General features: G+C 34.9%; 2 protein-coding genes across 6 annotated transcripts; both read right to left on the bottom strand.

Moving 5' to 3' along the window:
- Nucleotides 1-4,591: 4,591 nt before the first annotated feature.
- Nucleotides 4,592-5,953, bottom strand: LOC111215725 (protein BIG GRAIN 1-like A). Its single transcript, XM_022719743.2, has one exon. The coding sequence runs from the start codon at nt 5,881-5,883 to the stop codon at nt 4,783-4,785; it is 1,101 nt and encodes a 366-aa protein (XP_022575464.2). The 5' UTR covers nt 5,884-5,953; the 3' UTR covers nt 4,592-4,782.
- A 5,684-nt stretch (nt 5,954-11,637) lies between these two features.
- On the bottom strand, nt 11,638-16,498 carry LOC111215723. 5 transcript variants are annotated; one of them, XM_022719738.2, is made up of 10 exons: nt 16,137-16,498; nt 15,872-15,915; nt 15,200-15,515; nt 14,796-14,931; nt 13,808-14,364; nt 13,313-13,652; nt 12,953-13,217; nt 12,790-12,867; nt 12,196-12,663; nt 11,638-12,106 (listed from the first exon to the last, which is right to left on the bottom strand). In XM_022719738.2, exons 1-10 carry the CDS (start codon nt 16,306-16,308, stop codon nt 11,774-11,776), a joined length of 2,709 nt encoding a protein of 902 aa, XP_022575459.2. In that variant the 5' UTR covers nt 16,309-16,498; the 3' UTR covers nt 11,638-11,773. The 5 variants fall into 5 exon arrangements, with proteins under 5 accessions (XP_022575459.2, XP_048635823.1, XP_022575461.2 ...); XM_048779866.1 differs by having other exon boundaries at nt 11,638-12,073; nt 16,137-16,497; XM_022719740.2 differs by having other exon boundaries at nt 12,790-12,864; nt 16,137-16,496.
- Nucleotides 16,499-18,428: the final 1,930 nt, after the last annotated feature.

Here is an 18,428-nt window from a genome sequence, read left to right as displayed (position 1 = left end):
AAGGCTTGTGTATTCTATAAGACACTGAGTTATTATTATATAGGAAGGATAAAAATTACTTAAGAGTATTATTGGGTCGTGCTGAAACAGACGTTGAAGCATACGACGATAGATAGACAAGTTTGGATAGATTATGAATTTTTCAGTAGCAATTGTTAGGGTGTTAACAAGCTGGATAAAGCTGATTAATCAAGTTTTGTAATAGATTGTTTAGACGATTTCTAATAAAACATAGGTGTGTTTGCTTATATCTATTTTGTTTCTTGATTTCTCTTGTGCATTACTTAATTGTGGTTGCGTTGACACCATCGAAACAAGAAACCGCTTATTTTTCCGTGTCCTGACTCTTGAGTTTATTTGGATTAGCCTCACAAGAAACTTGCTAAATCACAATTATTCGAATGACTGGAGCCAGAATCTACAGCGGACTCTATTTGGATGGCACACGAGGGTTCTTGGTTCGCACGGTTTTTCAATCTAGTATAAATAACGTGGCGAGAGAGAAATAGCAGACAGCATGGACAACATCTCACGAGCCGACCCTCCTGATTGCTTATGTTGACAAGCACATACGCAACTGCATTGATTCAGTAAGGGGCAGAGTTGAAGCAAAATATTCTCAGGCAAATGAGTATATGGTTCGCTTCTCGCTAAATGGAGTTTTAAAGACGAAGTTTTTAGTTTCCAAGTATACCTTTCTTTTCATCCAAATAAAGTAACACAAGTTGTAAATTTTTTTTTTATAATATGAACAAATTTAACATTCATTTAAAAGGATTTTATGTCTCATAGAAAACATAAACAACGTCAAATATCCATGATATATTAGTCTAATAGCTGAAAACTAACCCGGTTCATATTTTTGTTGGGTCATGTCCGAAAGTAAAAAAAAAATCCATATATATATAACTAACTTTTTTCTAAATAAATTACGCAAATGTCTTGATATCAAGATCACGTATGAGTTATCTGTATCTTCGTCATCCTCTCAATCCTAGTTTGTATCTCCAACTTTTGGAAAACATTAGGGTCATTGAGCAATAAGAAAAAGTTACGAATTATACCCTTTAACGTAACATGACGATGAACGTCATAAAAGATGAACGAAAGAAAGAGCTACACGTCCCCCATTTCATGGATGTTCAGACAAAAAGATACAACCACAACATTAATCTTCTTGGAAACAAACAAAAGCATTCTTGTTTGTTAGTATGTTTTGGGGTCTAGCTTCCAACATTCTCTTATTTTGCTTTCCCTCTAGTGTTTTTACCAATAAATACAACTCCTTCAAAAACAAACTAGATTAAACCCACATGAGAAATCAGATGTGTATCAATTGTCTACAGCTTAATTTCTAAATTCGCATATGAGAATAAGTAAGGACAAATAACAATTATTAAATGTTACATTTTACAAGATATAATTGATTTTATATAACTATATCTAAACAGTGTATATATCTTATTGATGTTTTGTTGGTATCGTATTTTTCAAAAGAGCACAGTGTTTGCCATCTTTTTGCTATTCCATTGTCGTCCACATCTGATGTGGATTGATTGGTAGATATTTTCTCTTATAGGGATCAGGTGAAATAATATAAGAGGGTTAACACGTGCGCGCACGTGAGAGTGAGAGAGTTACGACACTTGAAGCGACCACCCGTCACGTGCGGGCTAAATTTATATCCACTCGTTTCCGATCCAAACCTGTCTTTTTCATTGGTCCATCGCTCTTGTTTTCTTCCAAACATTTTCTATTACCCATTTGTTGTTTCAAAAAAAAAAAATTCTAAGAATCTTAATACCATTTCAAGAAATGAAAATTAAAAATTACATAGTGTATGATTAACAAAACTTAAAATTTTAAAAATTAGTTTTACGGCAAAAAGTAAAAAAAAAAAAAAAAGCAAAGCAATCAGTATTTTAACTGTTTAGAATTGTTTCAATAATGTTGACTAATGTGTTCCTTCTATACATTTTCCCTTGAAAATGTATTATTTTAAAAAACATGTTTTCTGTAATTATATTTATAATTTATACTAACTACCATGGAAAACAAAACATATGATATTTGCCTATATAGTTTTGTTTATATATATATATATGTATATATCAATATAATTTGTGTAATTTAAGTTATCCTTTTGTTTCTGAATGATAAAACTGATTTCTCAGGGGAAAACATCGATCAATATCAGCATTTAATACTATTTTCATGATCTATTAATTGTTTGGAGTATTAGTATTTCAGAATCTATAATTGTCGAATGCAGATTTGCTATGACTTGCGTAAATACATATACTCATAGGAAAGTTAATAATAGTGTTGAGAGTGTCCCACCACCATTGCACCATGTACCGTTTTACGACGACATGTACACGTCCGTGCACACTCACGATATAGAGAGTGAGTTCTATCGCATTTAATATATACTTATAATCGATCGAGTGTGAGTCTAAGCTTGTGTGATTTGAAATGGAGCAAGCCCTAGCTAGCCTAGTTAATATTATATAGATATAGCTGGTAGTGCATGCGAATGACGAGTTGTGCATGGTTGATATGGGACATTGTATGCCCCTTAGTTATCCTTTTATCTTTATACCCACATAGCAATTTTTTTTTTGTTGCATGTTATAGCTGTCCAAATGCTTTTATTGATTTGTATCATCACGAATAACTTCTTCATTCAATATATACGTACAATCGATATATAGTATTCTATTATTTTTCTTCTTCTTTTTCTACTCTATAATTGATTTTTCATCACAAATGGGTAGCGAACTAGCTAGTGTCTTATATATCTTAGAATAAACGTTTTTCAAACTTACAGAAAATGATTGTCAAATTCGTCCTTACCGCCATTTTGGTTTATATACAAAAGTAATTACTTATTTAATTGACTAGATTTGATTGTTGGAGTCAACTTTTGCAAATTAATTGGCTAAATCCAGCACGTTACTCTCATGATTATATTTTCACTTTTCACAACTCCCCCACTTCACCCACCACGAATAGGGACAAATCCACATTAGTGTACTTACTTACCGACGTAAGTATCCGTTTATACACTTGAGTCATAAACCATTTTGATTAATAACTGAGTGTTTGATCAATTCAACATCGAATGTATTTGATTTTCTCTATACAGTACTCTACAATGTGGCAGATAAACTTTCATTTATATACTAACGGTAAATTGGTTTAACTGTTTTTTTCATTAATCAAAAACCCTTCTCAATTCTCACACTATTATTTATATAATTTTCTTTTATGAGAAACATATATGAGTTCTTTTGAAACTTTTTTCTTATTGAAGCTATTAAAGGATTGATTCTCGATGATGCGGGATTTGTAAGCTATACATAATAAAAACAACCGTTTTATTAAAGTGATTAAACAAACGAAAAGAAAATGAAAGTGGGAAAATGGGTCCGTACTATGTATGCGATCTCTCTTTGTATCGGATTTTTCTTTCTTGGCTACGCAACTTTTGACCAAATAGCCTCATATTAGCCTTTTTATAGCTTTGTTTAGGCAATATTCAATTTTTTTTATACTTAACTAAATACATAAATTTCAAGGCAATTAGCATGTTTTTATACTTTAATAGCCTATCATAATGCTATGATTCAGTGGTCCAATCTTGTTAGTTACTTTGTATCAAATTTCATATTTCTCATATGCTTTTCTTTTGTTTGTTGTCAGTCACTTCATCATTTTAATAGTGTAGTAAGCATGTTCAAATAAATTCCCGAACTATGAATAAATTAATATGCATTATAAATTTATAACGTTAGATATGGATTCTTTCTCGTTCAATCAACGCAATCAAATCCAAAGTTGTCAAACTGACTTACGTACGTACACGTGTATATTAATAATACACGATTCTGAAAATTTTAAATAGTAAATAGTGTTTGATTAACAAAAAGAAGTAAATAGTGTTTTGAACTGAAACTTTTACTATTCTAGTATCTATATTTGCATGTCCATTTCGCTTTGTGTTAAGAAATAGTTAACAAGAGATCAAATACTATTTCCCATTGGTATATAACAGAATCAAACATCTATACTCATGTATGGAAGTTCATAATTTTGTGGTTTTAGCCACCGATGATATGATGAAGGGGAAAGAACGCTAGCGTGTGTTATAACACTCGATACTTACAAAACCAACACTATCATTTTTAAGCTAGAGCAGGAGAAGCCAAATCCAATCAAATTGGGACAAAACAAAAGTACTCGAAAAGAATCAAATATTGGATACTATTGTCCATGACATTTGAGACCAAGTCTCTTTCACTTTTGTTCGCCCATCTTATTGATCATTATTAGTAGAGCATCAAATCGAACTCTTTTACTTTTTTATTCATTAATTATCTTTAATTTTTTCTTCTACTCAAATCTCTCGTAGAATTTAGTTTGCAAACAAAAGAAAAGGCAAAGACTCTTTGCTGTTCTATTTGGTGACAGATTAGAAAAACTTATGTTCCTCTTTGTTCTTTTGTCAGATAACCACAGGTTTTGAAATTCTCAGTAAAGATTAGTTATTAGTTAAACCTCACAGAAAGCTAGTTAGGCCGCATAGCTATGACCAAAATACGCCATGATTAACATAGTTATTATACACAAGTTACTTAATATAAAAGAAGCTAAGAAAGAAGAAAAAATAAGTTTTAGAACACGGTAAAACATGAACAGCCTCAAGAGGAAAAAAACCGTTTTAAAATTTTATAGAAACTAATATAACCACCCCAACCATTTTCACTAAATACATTATTATTATACAATTAAACTTGTAGCAATAGCTCGATTCGTATTATCCAAACGAGTGGTCTCGTAGACTGGTAACTCTTCTCGATACCTCTCGATCCCAATAGCCGAAAGATTCTCCAACTCAAACAGGTCAGAGCTCGCGTAACTCGCCGCATCATCATCAATATCATCCTCGTCATCTTCTTGAACATTGTCGCACGTTGTCACGGCCAAATGATCCTTGTTCTTTTGGTACGTCCTAATAAGATCCTTAGCCGCTTCGATAACGCGTCGGTTCTCCTCCTCCATGACGTGGCGTTCGACGTTGTTTCCATGCAGCTTGTTACTATAACCGTAAGGGATATGGATGGAGGAGTCTTCGTCGAGGATAACGTTCACTGGACAGAACCTTACGGATCTTTTGGATTTACCACTCGACGATGGAGTTTTGCTTAAGCAAGATCTGGAGAAAGAGGACGTGGAGGAGCATGTGGTGTTGGAGGAGGACTGTGGTGGCTGCTCCGCTGAGGAAGAGACGGTGGTGTTGATTTTTTTAAGCTTCTTATGGTTGCTTGATGCGTTTGTGAAGAGAGAGTTGAGGAAAGTAGCGAGGCGTCCTCCGGGAGAGAGAGGTTGTTTCACTTTTTTCAAGTCGGTGTAGATCTTTAACGCCTTTGACTTGGTTCTCAAGAAACCACCGTGTTCTTGTTTGCTGCTAGGTTTCTCTACCACGGAGGTTCGAATAGGCTTCGGTTGACGAGTGTGCGGAGGAGAGGACTTGGAGCGTAGGTAGAAGGAGTCTAGCTCGGAGGAGGAGAGCCCGCTTGAGTCAGAGGAGCTGGAGTTGGAATATGTGAGGAAAACGGAGGAGATGGAGGTGGCGGTGGTTCTCCGGGATCTCTCGAAGTCAGCGGCGATGGAGCGGCGGTGAAAGACGAGTTTGTCTGAAGCATGTTCCTCGTGAAGAGATGTGTTATTACGGTGCGGGTGCTTCTTCTTTCTAGTGGATTCTAGGGGAGGGGAGTCGTCGATGGAGCGGTAGATTTGGTCGAGGAGAGTGGAGGAGAAGGAAGGTTGACGGTAGTGATCTCTTGAAGATGAAAGTCTTGGCTTCTCCCAAGTCTCCATTTCTGTTTAGAAGAATAAGCTTTTGTGAAGATGTGAGAGAAGAGGAGGAAGGAGAAGAGAGAAAGTGTGTTTTAAAAGAGAGGAAGGAGGCAGACAACTGGCAATCATTGCCACGTGTCTTTGTCGACAGTTTATGAACACCAATCATCTTTTATCTACCTCATTTTCTTTATTTTCAATAATACTTTATATTATAACTTTAACATATAGTGGTAAAAATATTGAACTCCATGTTTTTATTAGAAGGTGAAAAACCATTTTACTTTGAATGGTTCAATTTGAATTCACCAAACTACATGCGATGGATCAACAATGGCTCTCAGCAACAAGTATGATACTGACCTTGAGTGGTAACACATTGACGACATTAACCTAACTATAAACAATGGTCCTTAGAGATAGTAATCTAAAAACATTAGACGAAAAACCTGTGCTATCTTTCTTCTTGACAATGGTCCATGGTGGTGGCAATATATTATAGATCTTCTGATATCTAAAATATGTGTTTTTTCTTTAGTCATAATCAAAATGGTTAGGTTTAAGAATTTGTCTTGAATCAAAAGAGTTATAGGAGATCACTGCTGGGTTACAGAGCAACGTAGCCTTTATTCACATGACATGACCCAAAGATTCACTTATGTGTTCCCTACTTATAAAGTAAAAGATTAAAGTTGTTCCTTCCCTCATCATAAGTCTTGTTTGTTTTTCATTTTATTTATTTTTCTGTATTTTTTAAGTACTACAACAAAAATCTGTAGTCTATTACAGCAAACCCAATATTGATACTTGGGTCCATTACACTTTTTTCTTTTTTGTTTTCTAAACCTATGAATGTCTAATTAAGTAGTACTGCAAAAATACATCGTTCTACAACATTCGATCGACCACATTTTCTTATTTACTGATTAGTGATTACACAACATTATTCGAGGTTTGGTTGTTATTATAGAGACGTAAATGATATGATGAACAAATAGTATTTTGGGGCGTTCCTAAGATCGTGATCGGAAGTAAAAGGAGACACCCGGCCCTTGGAAATCAAGCTTAGCCGATGACTATATGTCTCTACTTTGGTGTAAAAGGAACATGGATCAAGGTTTCGGGTGGCAGTACAAGTGGGACTAAAAGTCGTACAACAGAATATTTTGAGATCATCACTAATATTCTCAAGTTCTAGTGCATTCGGAATGATTTACGGCGAGATATAAGTTATAACAAAGCGGTTAGATGAACTCGTAGTGAATCTTGTGTTTTGAAAAATAGGAGTAAAGAAAAAGAAAGCTATGGAGATTTTGGAAAACCCTGCAGAAACTATAGGCTTTAGCTTTAGAATTTAGAAACAAGAAATAAGAAACAACGTTGTGTTAGTGAATTGTAAAGAATGGTTAAAAAGAAGAGACTTTTGGAGGATGAAGGAACAGTCAAATAATGCGGCTAAAGAGACTATATCACTTATTAACCTAACACTAAACCAGCATTTCTCATTACTAACCATGATTTTGCAGCCCACTTTTAATTGGCAATTGAGTTTCCAGTGTAGTCACTATAAGAAATTATATTTGGTGATTATAAACAACCTGGCTAGTTAATTTACATTTTAATTATATAACCGAACCGTTTCAAACACTCAGTTTAATTAGTCTAATGTATCAAATTATCCAAAATGTTACTCCCTCCGTTTCAAAAAATACATATTTTAGATTTTCACACATACTAATAAAACACATTAAAACTTGATTGTAAATACATTATTTTTTTTGTGAATAACAATTTTTCATAATTTTTAACCAATAGAAATCCAATAAACACCACTAATTTTTTTGAAATTTACAATTTTTCATTATATAATACATTGAAAAAGTAAAAAATAGATCTTTTTGAAACAATTTTTTTTCTAGAACATGGATTTTTATGAAACGGATGGAGTATTAAAATAACGTCGGCGGAATTTTGAGATAAAAGTTATATATATATAGTATTCAAACTCTATAAGTCTCTTACAAAACTCTGTTAATTTTGTGTTTTATAATGCTATGTTTAGAGTCTCTAACAAATTATAGTACAAATTAAATAAAACATATGAGCTTTCTGCTAAGAAGCACAGGGCAAAACAGCAGGGAGCCAACAGTATAATGGAAATGATTAGACATAGACAGCGGGATTAAGACAAGATCATCTATCTGATTAACAAAATCAGGCTTTATTTAGCAAGTATAGATGAGTTTTAATTATGATGAATCACAGTGAACGTCACTTTCTTTTACCATACAGGAGTGACCCAACACTGTTATAATATCAATTAAAATATTTTTGATTAATTTTAAATAAGAATAATTTATTATTAGTTATTAATAATTTATTATCAATATTGTTTTTGAATTCAAATAATTAACTTATGTCATGATGACTTACATTTATGTTAAAATCTAACTCGTTTCTTTCCGATTTTCACCCATATAAGGATCTTTTTTTAACATCAAAAGAATTCTTTTTATACAGCTTGATTTTAACTTTAAATCATTGACCGTAATCAAAATTTTCTCATATTCGTAAAAAAAGTATATGTTGTGTATCCTAATTAAATAGTTACTATAAAAAATATCGATCCAATCCGCTCCTAATTGTTGCCTAACCGGTTGCCTTACTATTTGAGCGAACTTAGGCTTATTTACTGCATAGTTTAGGGAAGTGACATACTGTATATATCAATCATTTTCTATATATTAGAGCATTTTTTATAGATAAAGAGGTTATTTGTATAGATTTGGTGCTAGCAATCGGTGCAAATACTTCACGGAGTGCGTAAGATTCGATTGATAAAATAAATGGTTATAACTTATGTGTTTATAACAAACATATTAGACTTTGCCCTTAAATACTTTCTTTTAAAGGAAAAATTAATAGTATGGTATGTTCTGTAAGAATTAATAGAAGTGTGTAGATTAATTAGTCTCGCACATGTATGATATGTAAAGCTAAGTACTATACGGCGAACGGAAAGCACTTTATGATGATATTAATATTAGTGAAATGACTTGTAGACGCAAATTTTTCTTAATCATCTCGTATATAAGTTTTAATTGTGTGTTTATTGATGAGAAAAATCATTTTCAAAATACAAATGTCAAAATGATGTCCTTAATACACATACGCATGTGGTACGTAGTTATAGCTTATAACCAATACAGTTATAGTACTCTCGGTAAACTTATATATAGTAATATATATAGGTTAACATAACTATATTCATTTGTAAATGTAAATTTTTCTTTAACAAAAAAAGTAAATGTAAATTTCTCTTGGCGTAACTTTGGTTTTAGGATGTATGTTTTAAACAATATCTAAATGGATATGTGATAAATAATTAAGCATGTTCAAAAGGTTAATGGTGCTCATTTGCAAAATGATTACTCCCGTGGGCTAAGGAAAACTCCATTTATTTATTATTCTAATGTCATCAATCAATCAATACTTAAAAAATGAAAAACAAATGAAGGAAATGATAGATTACTACTATGCCTTAAACTAATGTGTATGTATATTAATCATATAAGTTTTCTTTTTTGTAAAAGGGCTTTCAAATTAAAGACTAAAAAACCATGCAACGTATAAGTGTAAATCGTTATTTTTAATCTTTATGAGACTAATTAAACATGTTTGAATTGTATAAAGAAAGCGACACTTAAGTATTAGAAAATGCAACAAAGAAGAAATCGAGCTAATGTAATATATAAACTATAAGGTTTATTACCAAAAAAAGAAAGAGGAAATTCGACTATTTTGCTTTGAACACATGCACACACAATTGAAAATTGTGTAAAACTCCATTGTTTATAAATTATGAATGATCGCATGTAGTTTGTGAATGACCATCGAATCCACGACATTTCACACTCGTAGAACTCGTCTTTGACCGTGTAAAACTGCATCGTTTACGAATGATCGCCCCTTCGAATCCACGAGACTTCATACTCGCAGACTCTTCTTTGACCGGATGCATCCGCGTCCCCTTTTTAACTATTCATTTGCTTTGTATACGTGTATTACCAGAACTACGTTGTAGTTCATATAAACAAAAACACGTAGAGAAAAGTGAATGGATTCATTTTGCTTTCAACATCTGCGCTCCCACTACACCGTCTTTAGAATTTTGTTATCCTTTTGCAATATTTGATAGTAAAGAACTAACTAGAAAAACAAATTCACATAATAATAAAAAAAGAGTAGCAGGGATTGCACGCATGTGTGGATATGATAGACAAAAGAAAGACAATTGATTCCAATCACATCATAATTCGAGTTGGTGCATACAATAGCAAAAAGCAGATTCCTTTTAAATCAAAATAGCTAGACAGCACACGGTGCAATCTCTTCATGAGATACGTTTGATTTTTCATATTTTGCTCAAACAGACCAATCAAATGAGAAAATATACTTACCACATACATACATGTTGGTGTATGCGTGTCTATGAATCACTCCACTATCTGTGATTTGACATGCCCTTTTGTTGACATTCAAGAACAACGTTTCAAACCTTTTATTGTAGTAAAAAACAATCTCTAACATTACAGTTACGTCTCAACAAAAGATGATTTGTTAAGAGAAATTAGTCTTTTTATTTCAACAAACTAGCCTTTAATTTAGCCAAAGTGGTAGGAGTTATAGGTAATGCTTATCAATCCCCTTACCGATCATGGGTACTTTTGACTTATTAGGTAAAGTTACAAAATTAATAAATTATATTTGGTTTTAAATTACCAATTCTTCTTAATTAGTTTTTTTCTTACAATTTTTCTCTAAAAAGAGGTCAAGAACGCCCAAAATGGCTCATCATTCTTCTCCTACTTACATGCAGGTTATCTCAACTGATGACCATAAACCCCTACTCTAGCCAGTCTTAATCACAACCAATTTTTATTACTTATTCTCCTCAAACCATTTTCAGTAAAAGCTAAATTTCATAAACTCTAACAAAGTTTCAGTGAATCTCAAGCCAACCATATGCTTTTTATTTGGTGGCTATTATTAATAGAGTGAACTCAACAGTGAAGACACGTTTAATTAACCATATACTGGTTAAAAATGAAACAAAAGAAGTGTTAGTTACCTCCAAATAATGGAGTTCAAGAAATTAATATAGAGTAATCATTTCTCAATAAGGTGGGACTTGGGAGATGAAAGGTGGGACTTATTAGGAGATGAAAAAGCTTCGGCCTATTATATGAGAGGAGCAAAGCAAAGTACGTACAAATTAGTCCTTAAGCAAAGAAGTTGCCCCCTTGGTTCAGACCCACCTCCCCCAAGCAAAGTAAATATTTCAACAAAACGATCAATCAGATTATGTTGCTATGATGACGTAGTGTGCAATGACACCTCAAAAAAACAAAAGTAATCAAGGAGCTAATCAAAACCTATAGGCTTAGCTTCAACAAGTTCTTGTGAAGAATATTTGTTTTATATTATTCTAAAGGCTAGAGGGAAGTTAGGTCAAACTCAACGACTAATGATTCTCTATCAAGAAAATGGAATGTGAAGAAATGGAGAGAGAGGTCACATAACTCAAAGAAGAACATCAACAACTTGGACAACACTTACAGAACACTGACAATTGGAAACACTCAGCAAGCAACAATGTTCAAGTCAGAGGGTTCAATACTTAAAAACACTATCACATGTGTTGTAGGGTTTGTTTACTTGACACTTTGAAAGAAACTATAGCAACAGTTAAAAAAAAAATTATGAAGCAGGGAAGGGCAAAGCATTTTATGCATTCATTAACTAAAGAAGATAATAAAATAGAGTTTGGCCGTTTCACAAAGAAAATCAAAACATTTGCTTTCGGCTATATTATGATTCATTAGACAGATGAGAGAGGTTAGAACTTTATTCAGAAGTTTGCTCCCCAATTGGGATGACCAAGTTGTGATTGCTGATAAGCACCAAGTTGAGAGGGAGGAGAGGGCACAACCCCAACATTACCACCAAGCCCAGGTCCCATGTGGTGTTGATTCGCCATTGCACCAGGTTGTGGGGGATGGAAGAGACCCTGGAACTGCATTTGAGGAGATTGTGCAGCGGCGTTGAAGGATGGATGTGATGTATGGGATGGTAAATAAGCACCATGAGGCGTTTGACCAGCTACGTTGTAATATGGAGGTGACTGAAGGCTTGAAAGATCTCTTGGATTCTGCATCCAAATATCAGAAGTCTCAGGCTGCTGCTGTCATATAAAGAAAAACAACTCAGAATTACAGAAGGTCAAAAAACTGTGGTTGGGGCAAGAGGAAGTTCCATCTTTGTTAACATTACCTGAGGGTTTTGAACGTAGATATTCCCATCTTTGTATTTCATGCGAGATGGATCTTCAAGACCCATGGCGTTTCCAACTACATTGGGAGTATTAATCTGATACGCATTAGGGTTGTTGTTGTAAGTCCCAAAACCAGTAGGACCACCTGTTGGGACTGGCTTGAATTGCTGGATGCCATACTTGACACCGTTTGAGCCAGGATGAGAACCACCTCCAGGCATCAGAACATAGCTATTTCCATTTGAAGGGTGTGCATACGCTGCTGGGTTACCTGAGTAGCCTGGCATGGGCATCTGGGGAACATAGGAGACGAACTGACGATAAGGCATCAGATTGGGGAAATGTGCAACTTGAACCTGCGGGTACATCTGTTGCATTGACGCCTGTTGTTGTTGTTGTTGTTGCTGCTGCTGCAGCATGGGAATCGTAGATGAAGGCCCATTGTTCACCATTTGAGTACTCAACACCTGCTCCATTAGCAAAATAATACCTTGTTAGTTTTTCTTGCCTAATGAAATGAAAGATAATCATGACTCTGCACAAAGAAAAGCCTGAAGGCAACTTAATGCTGGCACGCCAGGAAAATAAATTACCTCTTGCTGAGATGGTAATCCTTGTCCTCGTACGTTTTCATACGGAGAGTCATAACTACCGTGATTACCATATGCCTGCTGGGAAGGACAAGAGAGTAAGTTTGGAATGTATATATATATATGCCTTGGATTTTCTAAAGGTACAAATTGCAGGAAACCTTACAGGAGCTTTTTGCAACTCAGGAGGATCTTGCTGCTCTTCAAACTCTAAAGGAGTATAATGTGGACCGTTCCTATTGAGCAATTGAATTTCCGAGTACTCATCCAAATTGTCAGATCTGTGAGCTTCCTTCTCTTCGGGTAACTGATGCTCAGACGCCACTGGTACACGTGAGTCAGATTCAGAAACTCTGACATGATCATCACGAATATCGATAGGCTTATCTCCCGGACTATCAGTTAAAGTCTCTGGAGAAGAAACTGGCGAACTGTAAACAATATCACCAAGTTACTTAAGGAAAGATGCAAGGTGATCTTAAATTTTATTCAAAATGTACAAAAACAAATAATAACACCAACTTACCTACGATCAGTTTCTCTAAGTTCTTCTAAAGAGCATGATTCCTGGAAAGCAGATTCTGAATTCACTGAAGAACTAAACTCTTGAACAAAGCTACCAAAAGTAAGCTGACATCGGTCAGTCTCTGGGACGCGAATATGATCTGCGATGATGACATTCTGGCTTTCACTGATATGAACATGCGAAAGCTTATCTTGCACCTTAGCAGCCTCCGATTCCAAGTTTGAGGAAATATCATCAGAACGACAAGCCTGAGACTTTGCAGGTGTTCCAATTACTCCAGGGTTATGTCCAACAGATTTCTGAATTAGTTTAGGCTTCCATTCCTTGTTCTGTGAGACTCCTGCATTAAGAACAGGTTGACCAAGAATATCAGAAGTCATGATAGGAAATGGATTGAAAAAGGATTATATAAACCAAGACATCAGCTATACGCAAAATCTATAGTGCCTCCTGAGGCAAAATGGTTAGCAGAACTAATACTTGCACATAAATTACCTTTTGTATGACCACCAACTTGTTGTGTTCTAGCATTTTGGCTTCCTCTGTTTCCACGCTGCCTGTTCAAAACAGGTCTATTCTTTTCCCCACCGCTGGGTAAAACAGACTCTCGTAAAGTAGTTTGACTGACTTGATCAATCTTTGAATTTGGGGAAGATGATCGATGTGCATTTGGAGTCCCAATCTTTCTAATCGAGGACCCTGACAAAGAACCCGCACATGCAGATGGATCTTTACCAACATTTTCAGAAGGTTTTCCACCAAAGCCTCCACCTCTTACTTCACGTTTAATAGCTCCCACAGGTGATGATCTGGAAACAGGAGATGGTACATGAACTGGATCCGTGGAAGACGGATATACACCAATAACTGAATTGGTTGATGGCAAGGTAACACTACGGGCCGTCCGCTTTCCATCAGAGAGTTCTTTTCTGGTTGGATGGTGCAATGGAGCAATTTCAGCATCTCTGAGCCTGACATCTGCTGATGCATTACAAGCTTCGGAAAAATCTTGATCCCCAGGAGATCGACGATTGCCAAAACCACCTGTTAAGCTGGCAAACAATGAAAATAAGAGCCGCAATCTTTATTTTTCTCATCTGAATTCAGCATAGCTTTTTCTCGAAATTATAAGATAACAGTTCTCAGTGGGGCTTTCTTTCTATTTCCCAAGAAGTAACCATGTCGGTAAACTGCAGTGGGATGCCTACCAAGGGAACATACGCATTATTCTCTCCATCTACTAAAAGACAATGCAGAAAACTAACGCATGCCTATTAATTGCTTAAACGTTCTTCGTAACTTAGTTTTTGTAATAGTACAGCTACAGAGACATACTCCCTTACAGTAACATTAAAAACAATCATTAAAGAGTATCATGTTTTTGCACATATATATATATAAAAAAAGAAGCAAAACAAGGCAAGCCGCCGATAGAACATGCTAGAAAACGAACAACAGGATAATGTAAAATTGAAGAACATACCCCTTTTGGTCCTGAGAGGCCATTACTTTGCTAATGTCTAATCCAGAAGACTGGTGGGCGGAAGTATGCTTCAACTCTTCACCAACATTTGGATTAGACCTATTGTCTCTAACAACACGAAACTCTCTCTTGGATCCTGCACTAACACGAAACAAACCAATTCAGACATACGAAACAGCATTTATAGATGAACATGGACCATACATTACATGAAACTGGGAGGCCTAACGCCAATCACAAAGATTCAAAAAAAAAAAAAATTCAAGACATGCATTGCAATCCAGTTTCTTCTATTTTCCTTGACCTACACATTTTGTTTTTTTATATTCACCCGAGGCTAAGGGATTGTGTGGCATAGGCATAACGAAAGAAACTGGCAAGTATAAATCATCATGTTGATTTACCAGTAGCTCTAGGAAATGCATTTCGGGGAGCAGCGTTCCTAGGAAAGACATTACGTGGAGCAGGGTTCCTATGAAACTCATGTTGTTGAGCAGCGTTCCTAGGAAACTCATTTCGTGGAGCAGCGTTCCTAGGAAATTCATTTCGCGGAGCAGTGTTCTTATGAAAATCATCTCGTGGAGCAGCGTTCCTAGGGAAGACATTCCTACTGTAGCCTCCTCTCCGAGCATTATGCTCAGGCTGTGTACGAACGTTCACCTCACTGGTAACACTTTCAAGAGGTTTCTTTTCGTCGGCAGGCTCAACCAATACTGCAACCTGATGCAAACAAAGGACATTCCGCATAAAATCAGAGTTCATATAAGACAAAAATGTGCAACACCCTTTCTCACATAGAGACGACTGCCAAACTGAACCCGGAAACATAAAAGAAGGATCCTAATGATCTCCAGGGATTCAGCAAACTATTTGAATGTATAGAAAAGTTGACAAAGTTTCGAAGCACCAACAAAATTTCATACTAAGGATGGTTGGAATGTCCACTAAACACAACAAACTTAGCACACGTAGACACCCAATGATATACATACTAGTAACACAAACACTGTAAACAAAACAACCCAGTCCCCTTCTTCAAATGCAGTGGAAGGGGCAAAAAACAATTGTGAGCTTACCTCTTTCTTCCTGTCTCTTCTTCTCTTCACCTCATGGAAAGGATCTGAACAAAAAGAAAAAGCCTTTAGCAAACCATAATGGTAATAGAAACAGTAACACAAGTATTCGAACTCGCCACCAGAATAATACATCGAATTATCAACAAAACTCCGTAAGATAAGATCAAAAACCGAAACTTTTGCATAACCCATCTACAGCATTCTACATACGCACACAAAGACCCTAGCTTTCGTCAAAGAGACGAAGAGAGAGAGAGAGAGAAACCTTGATGAATCAGCTTCTGCACAGCCTCGTCGGCGTTCATGTCAGCTTCTTTCAAGGCGGCGTAGATATCGGCGTCGGTGTGATTACCCACGATTTCTCTAATCGACTCAATCAGCTTTCTATCTCCATCATCCATCGCCCGATTACCGCCGGTTCTGGACCCAGACACCATCACCGATCAAGCCCTAATCGGGATAATCAGAGAACGGAGAAACGAAGGGATCGATACTGAGTAACTAGCGAAAGCGAATTTCGATCGGCGACCGAGAGTGGAGGTTGTTGCCCGCTACTAGTGATTCGACTCTCTTAAACCCTAAGATCGGAGACGACGAAGACGAAAAAGAAGTTTGAGAAGATGGACAAAATAGCGAAATAGGTTCGAAAAATTCAGTAACTGAAATGACCATTTTGCCCCTGTATCGAGAATTTGGAAATTTCCAAAGGATATATACAAAATAGAAGATGGGGAAAATACTAGCTTTTGCTAATTTTCCTTTTCTTTGCTTTTTGCTTTAATTAATTTGTCCGTAGAAAACAATAAACACGTTAAACATTAGAGTAGATGTGCTGCTTAAATTATTTATTGACTCAGCCGACAGAAAAAAAATACTTATTGACTCAAATAATGGTCGGTCAATATTAGATATAATAGTGATTTAATTATTAAATAGGAATTTCATGAAAATGTTATTGTACTAAATAGGACTTGCATGGAAAAATTTTATGTGCTAACTAAACAAGTATTAATCTTGACATCATGACAAGAAAATATGAAGAATAATTCTTTCAAATAGTTATTTTTAAGTTTTTGTCACATAAATAGTTTTTAAAGAAAAAATAACCAAAATAGCTATTTTATTTTTTTAAATTTAATATTTATTTTAAAAAATTTTAAATCATATTCCTAAAACCTAATCCCTTAACTGTAAACCTAAGTCTAGATTAATTAACTATATATTTTTATTTTTTTAATAAAATTTATTTTAGCTATTTTCTTCGTTCAGAACTGTTTTTGTAAAAATTACTAAAAAAACGTTATCCTTAAAATCCTACTATATGAAAGAGACTATTTTGGAAGCTTCTAAGGTGTGCCACATGGGTAAAAAAATTCCTGGCCAACCAATCTGCCATGTTATCTAAGACTGGGTTTTAGCCCAAAAAAATTGAAAAAAAAAAGTTACGTACTGGCCCAACCTCTTACGTATTCATATATCCTACGTATTTATATATAAATTATGATTTCGTATTATCATATTGTTTGTTCTTTTTTTTTCTATTGCTTCAATTCACACAAGAATTTCAAATTTTAATACGAAATCATAATTTTTATATAAATACGTAGGATATATGAATACGTAAGAGGCTGGGCCAGTACGTAACTTTTTTTTCAATTTTTTGGGCTGAAGCCCAGTCTGGGATGACATGGCAGATTGGTTGGCAATAAATTTTTTTTGTCCATGTGGCACACCTTCGAAGCCCTCAAAATAGTCTCTTTTATATAGTAGGATAACTTTATATATTAAAAATATTCTTCTTTCCAATAACAGAGTCATCAAGTTCGAACACCACGAAACGTAAACGTGGACGGCCGCTATGAGTACGAAATAAAGTGAAAGGTACACACAAAATTTAATGAGTGAATCCAGCAATATTCTATGTTATTTAATTATTAAATTTGATGAAAATTTAAACCTACTATCAAACCTACCATAATAATTAAAAATTAACACCTCCAAATACCCATGGTTCAAAAAAATATAAGAATTATTAAAAATGTGCAATACAAAATAATTCTCATTCTTATGTGTGCATAACATGCAGCCGAAGATCACACAAATAAAAATGCTTTCCTAGGAACAACTTTCATTTGTCTCGACATCCAGGTTTGTCTACAAAATACTTACTTTTAATGGTTCCAACTACATTTCAAATGATTGCTTTTAACCATTAATGAGGAACAAAAAAAATGGAAAGAAGGGTGCCTATTTCTACGTCTAACACAATGTACCGACGGTTCGAGGAAGGGAAAATTTATCACATTAGATATTTTAATCTTCTTCTCAATAACCGACGGTACAAGCTTACCGTTCAACCATACATAATCAATATCAATGAGACAACAATTATTACACTGATTCAAGAAAATATTCCACCAATTCCTTCATACATTTTCCGGCCCCAACGCTACCCCAGTTGATCAGCTTAGCAAGTGCAACCAATTTACTCCCGGGTAAAAAAAAAACATACATATCTCACATACCAATAAATTCGCTATTTTGGTCACTTAAAAAC

Source organism: Brassica napus, chromosome A5 (genome assembly GCF_020379485.1).
Source record: "Brassica napus cultivar Da-Ae chromosome A5, Da-Ae, whole genome shotgun sequence".
Classification (NCBI taxonomy): domain Eukaryota; kingdom Viridiplantae; phylum Streptophyta; class Magnoliopsida; order Brassicales; family Brassicaceae; genus Brassica; species Brassica napus.
This window is presented reverse-complemented; position numbering and strand designations above follow the sequence as displayed.

Excerpts from the sequence above, each read along its gene's own strand:
- LOC111215725 (XM_022719743.2), bottom strand. The coding sequence starts at position 5,883 with ATGGAGACTTGGGAGAAGCCAAGACTTTCATCTTCAAGAGATCACTAC.
- LOC111215723 (XM_022719738.2), bottom strand. The coding sequence starts at position 16,308 with ATGGTGTCTGGGTCCAGAACCGGCGGTAATCGGGCGATGGATGATGGA. Across the intron at positions 14,932-15,199 it reads TGCATTTCCTAGAGCTACTG|GATCCAAGAGAGAGTTTCGT; the intron begins GTAAATCAACAT and ends GTGTTAGTGCAG. Across the intron at positions 14,365-14,795 it reads GCCTCTCAGGACCAAAAGGG|CTTAACAGGTGGTTTTGGCA; the intron begins GTATGTTCTTCA and ends ATTGTTTGCCAG.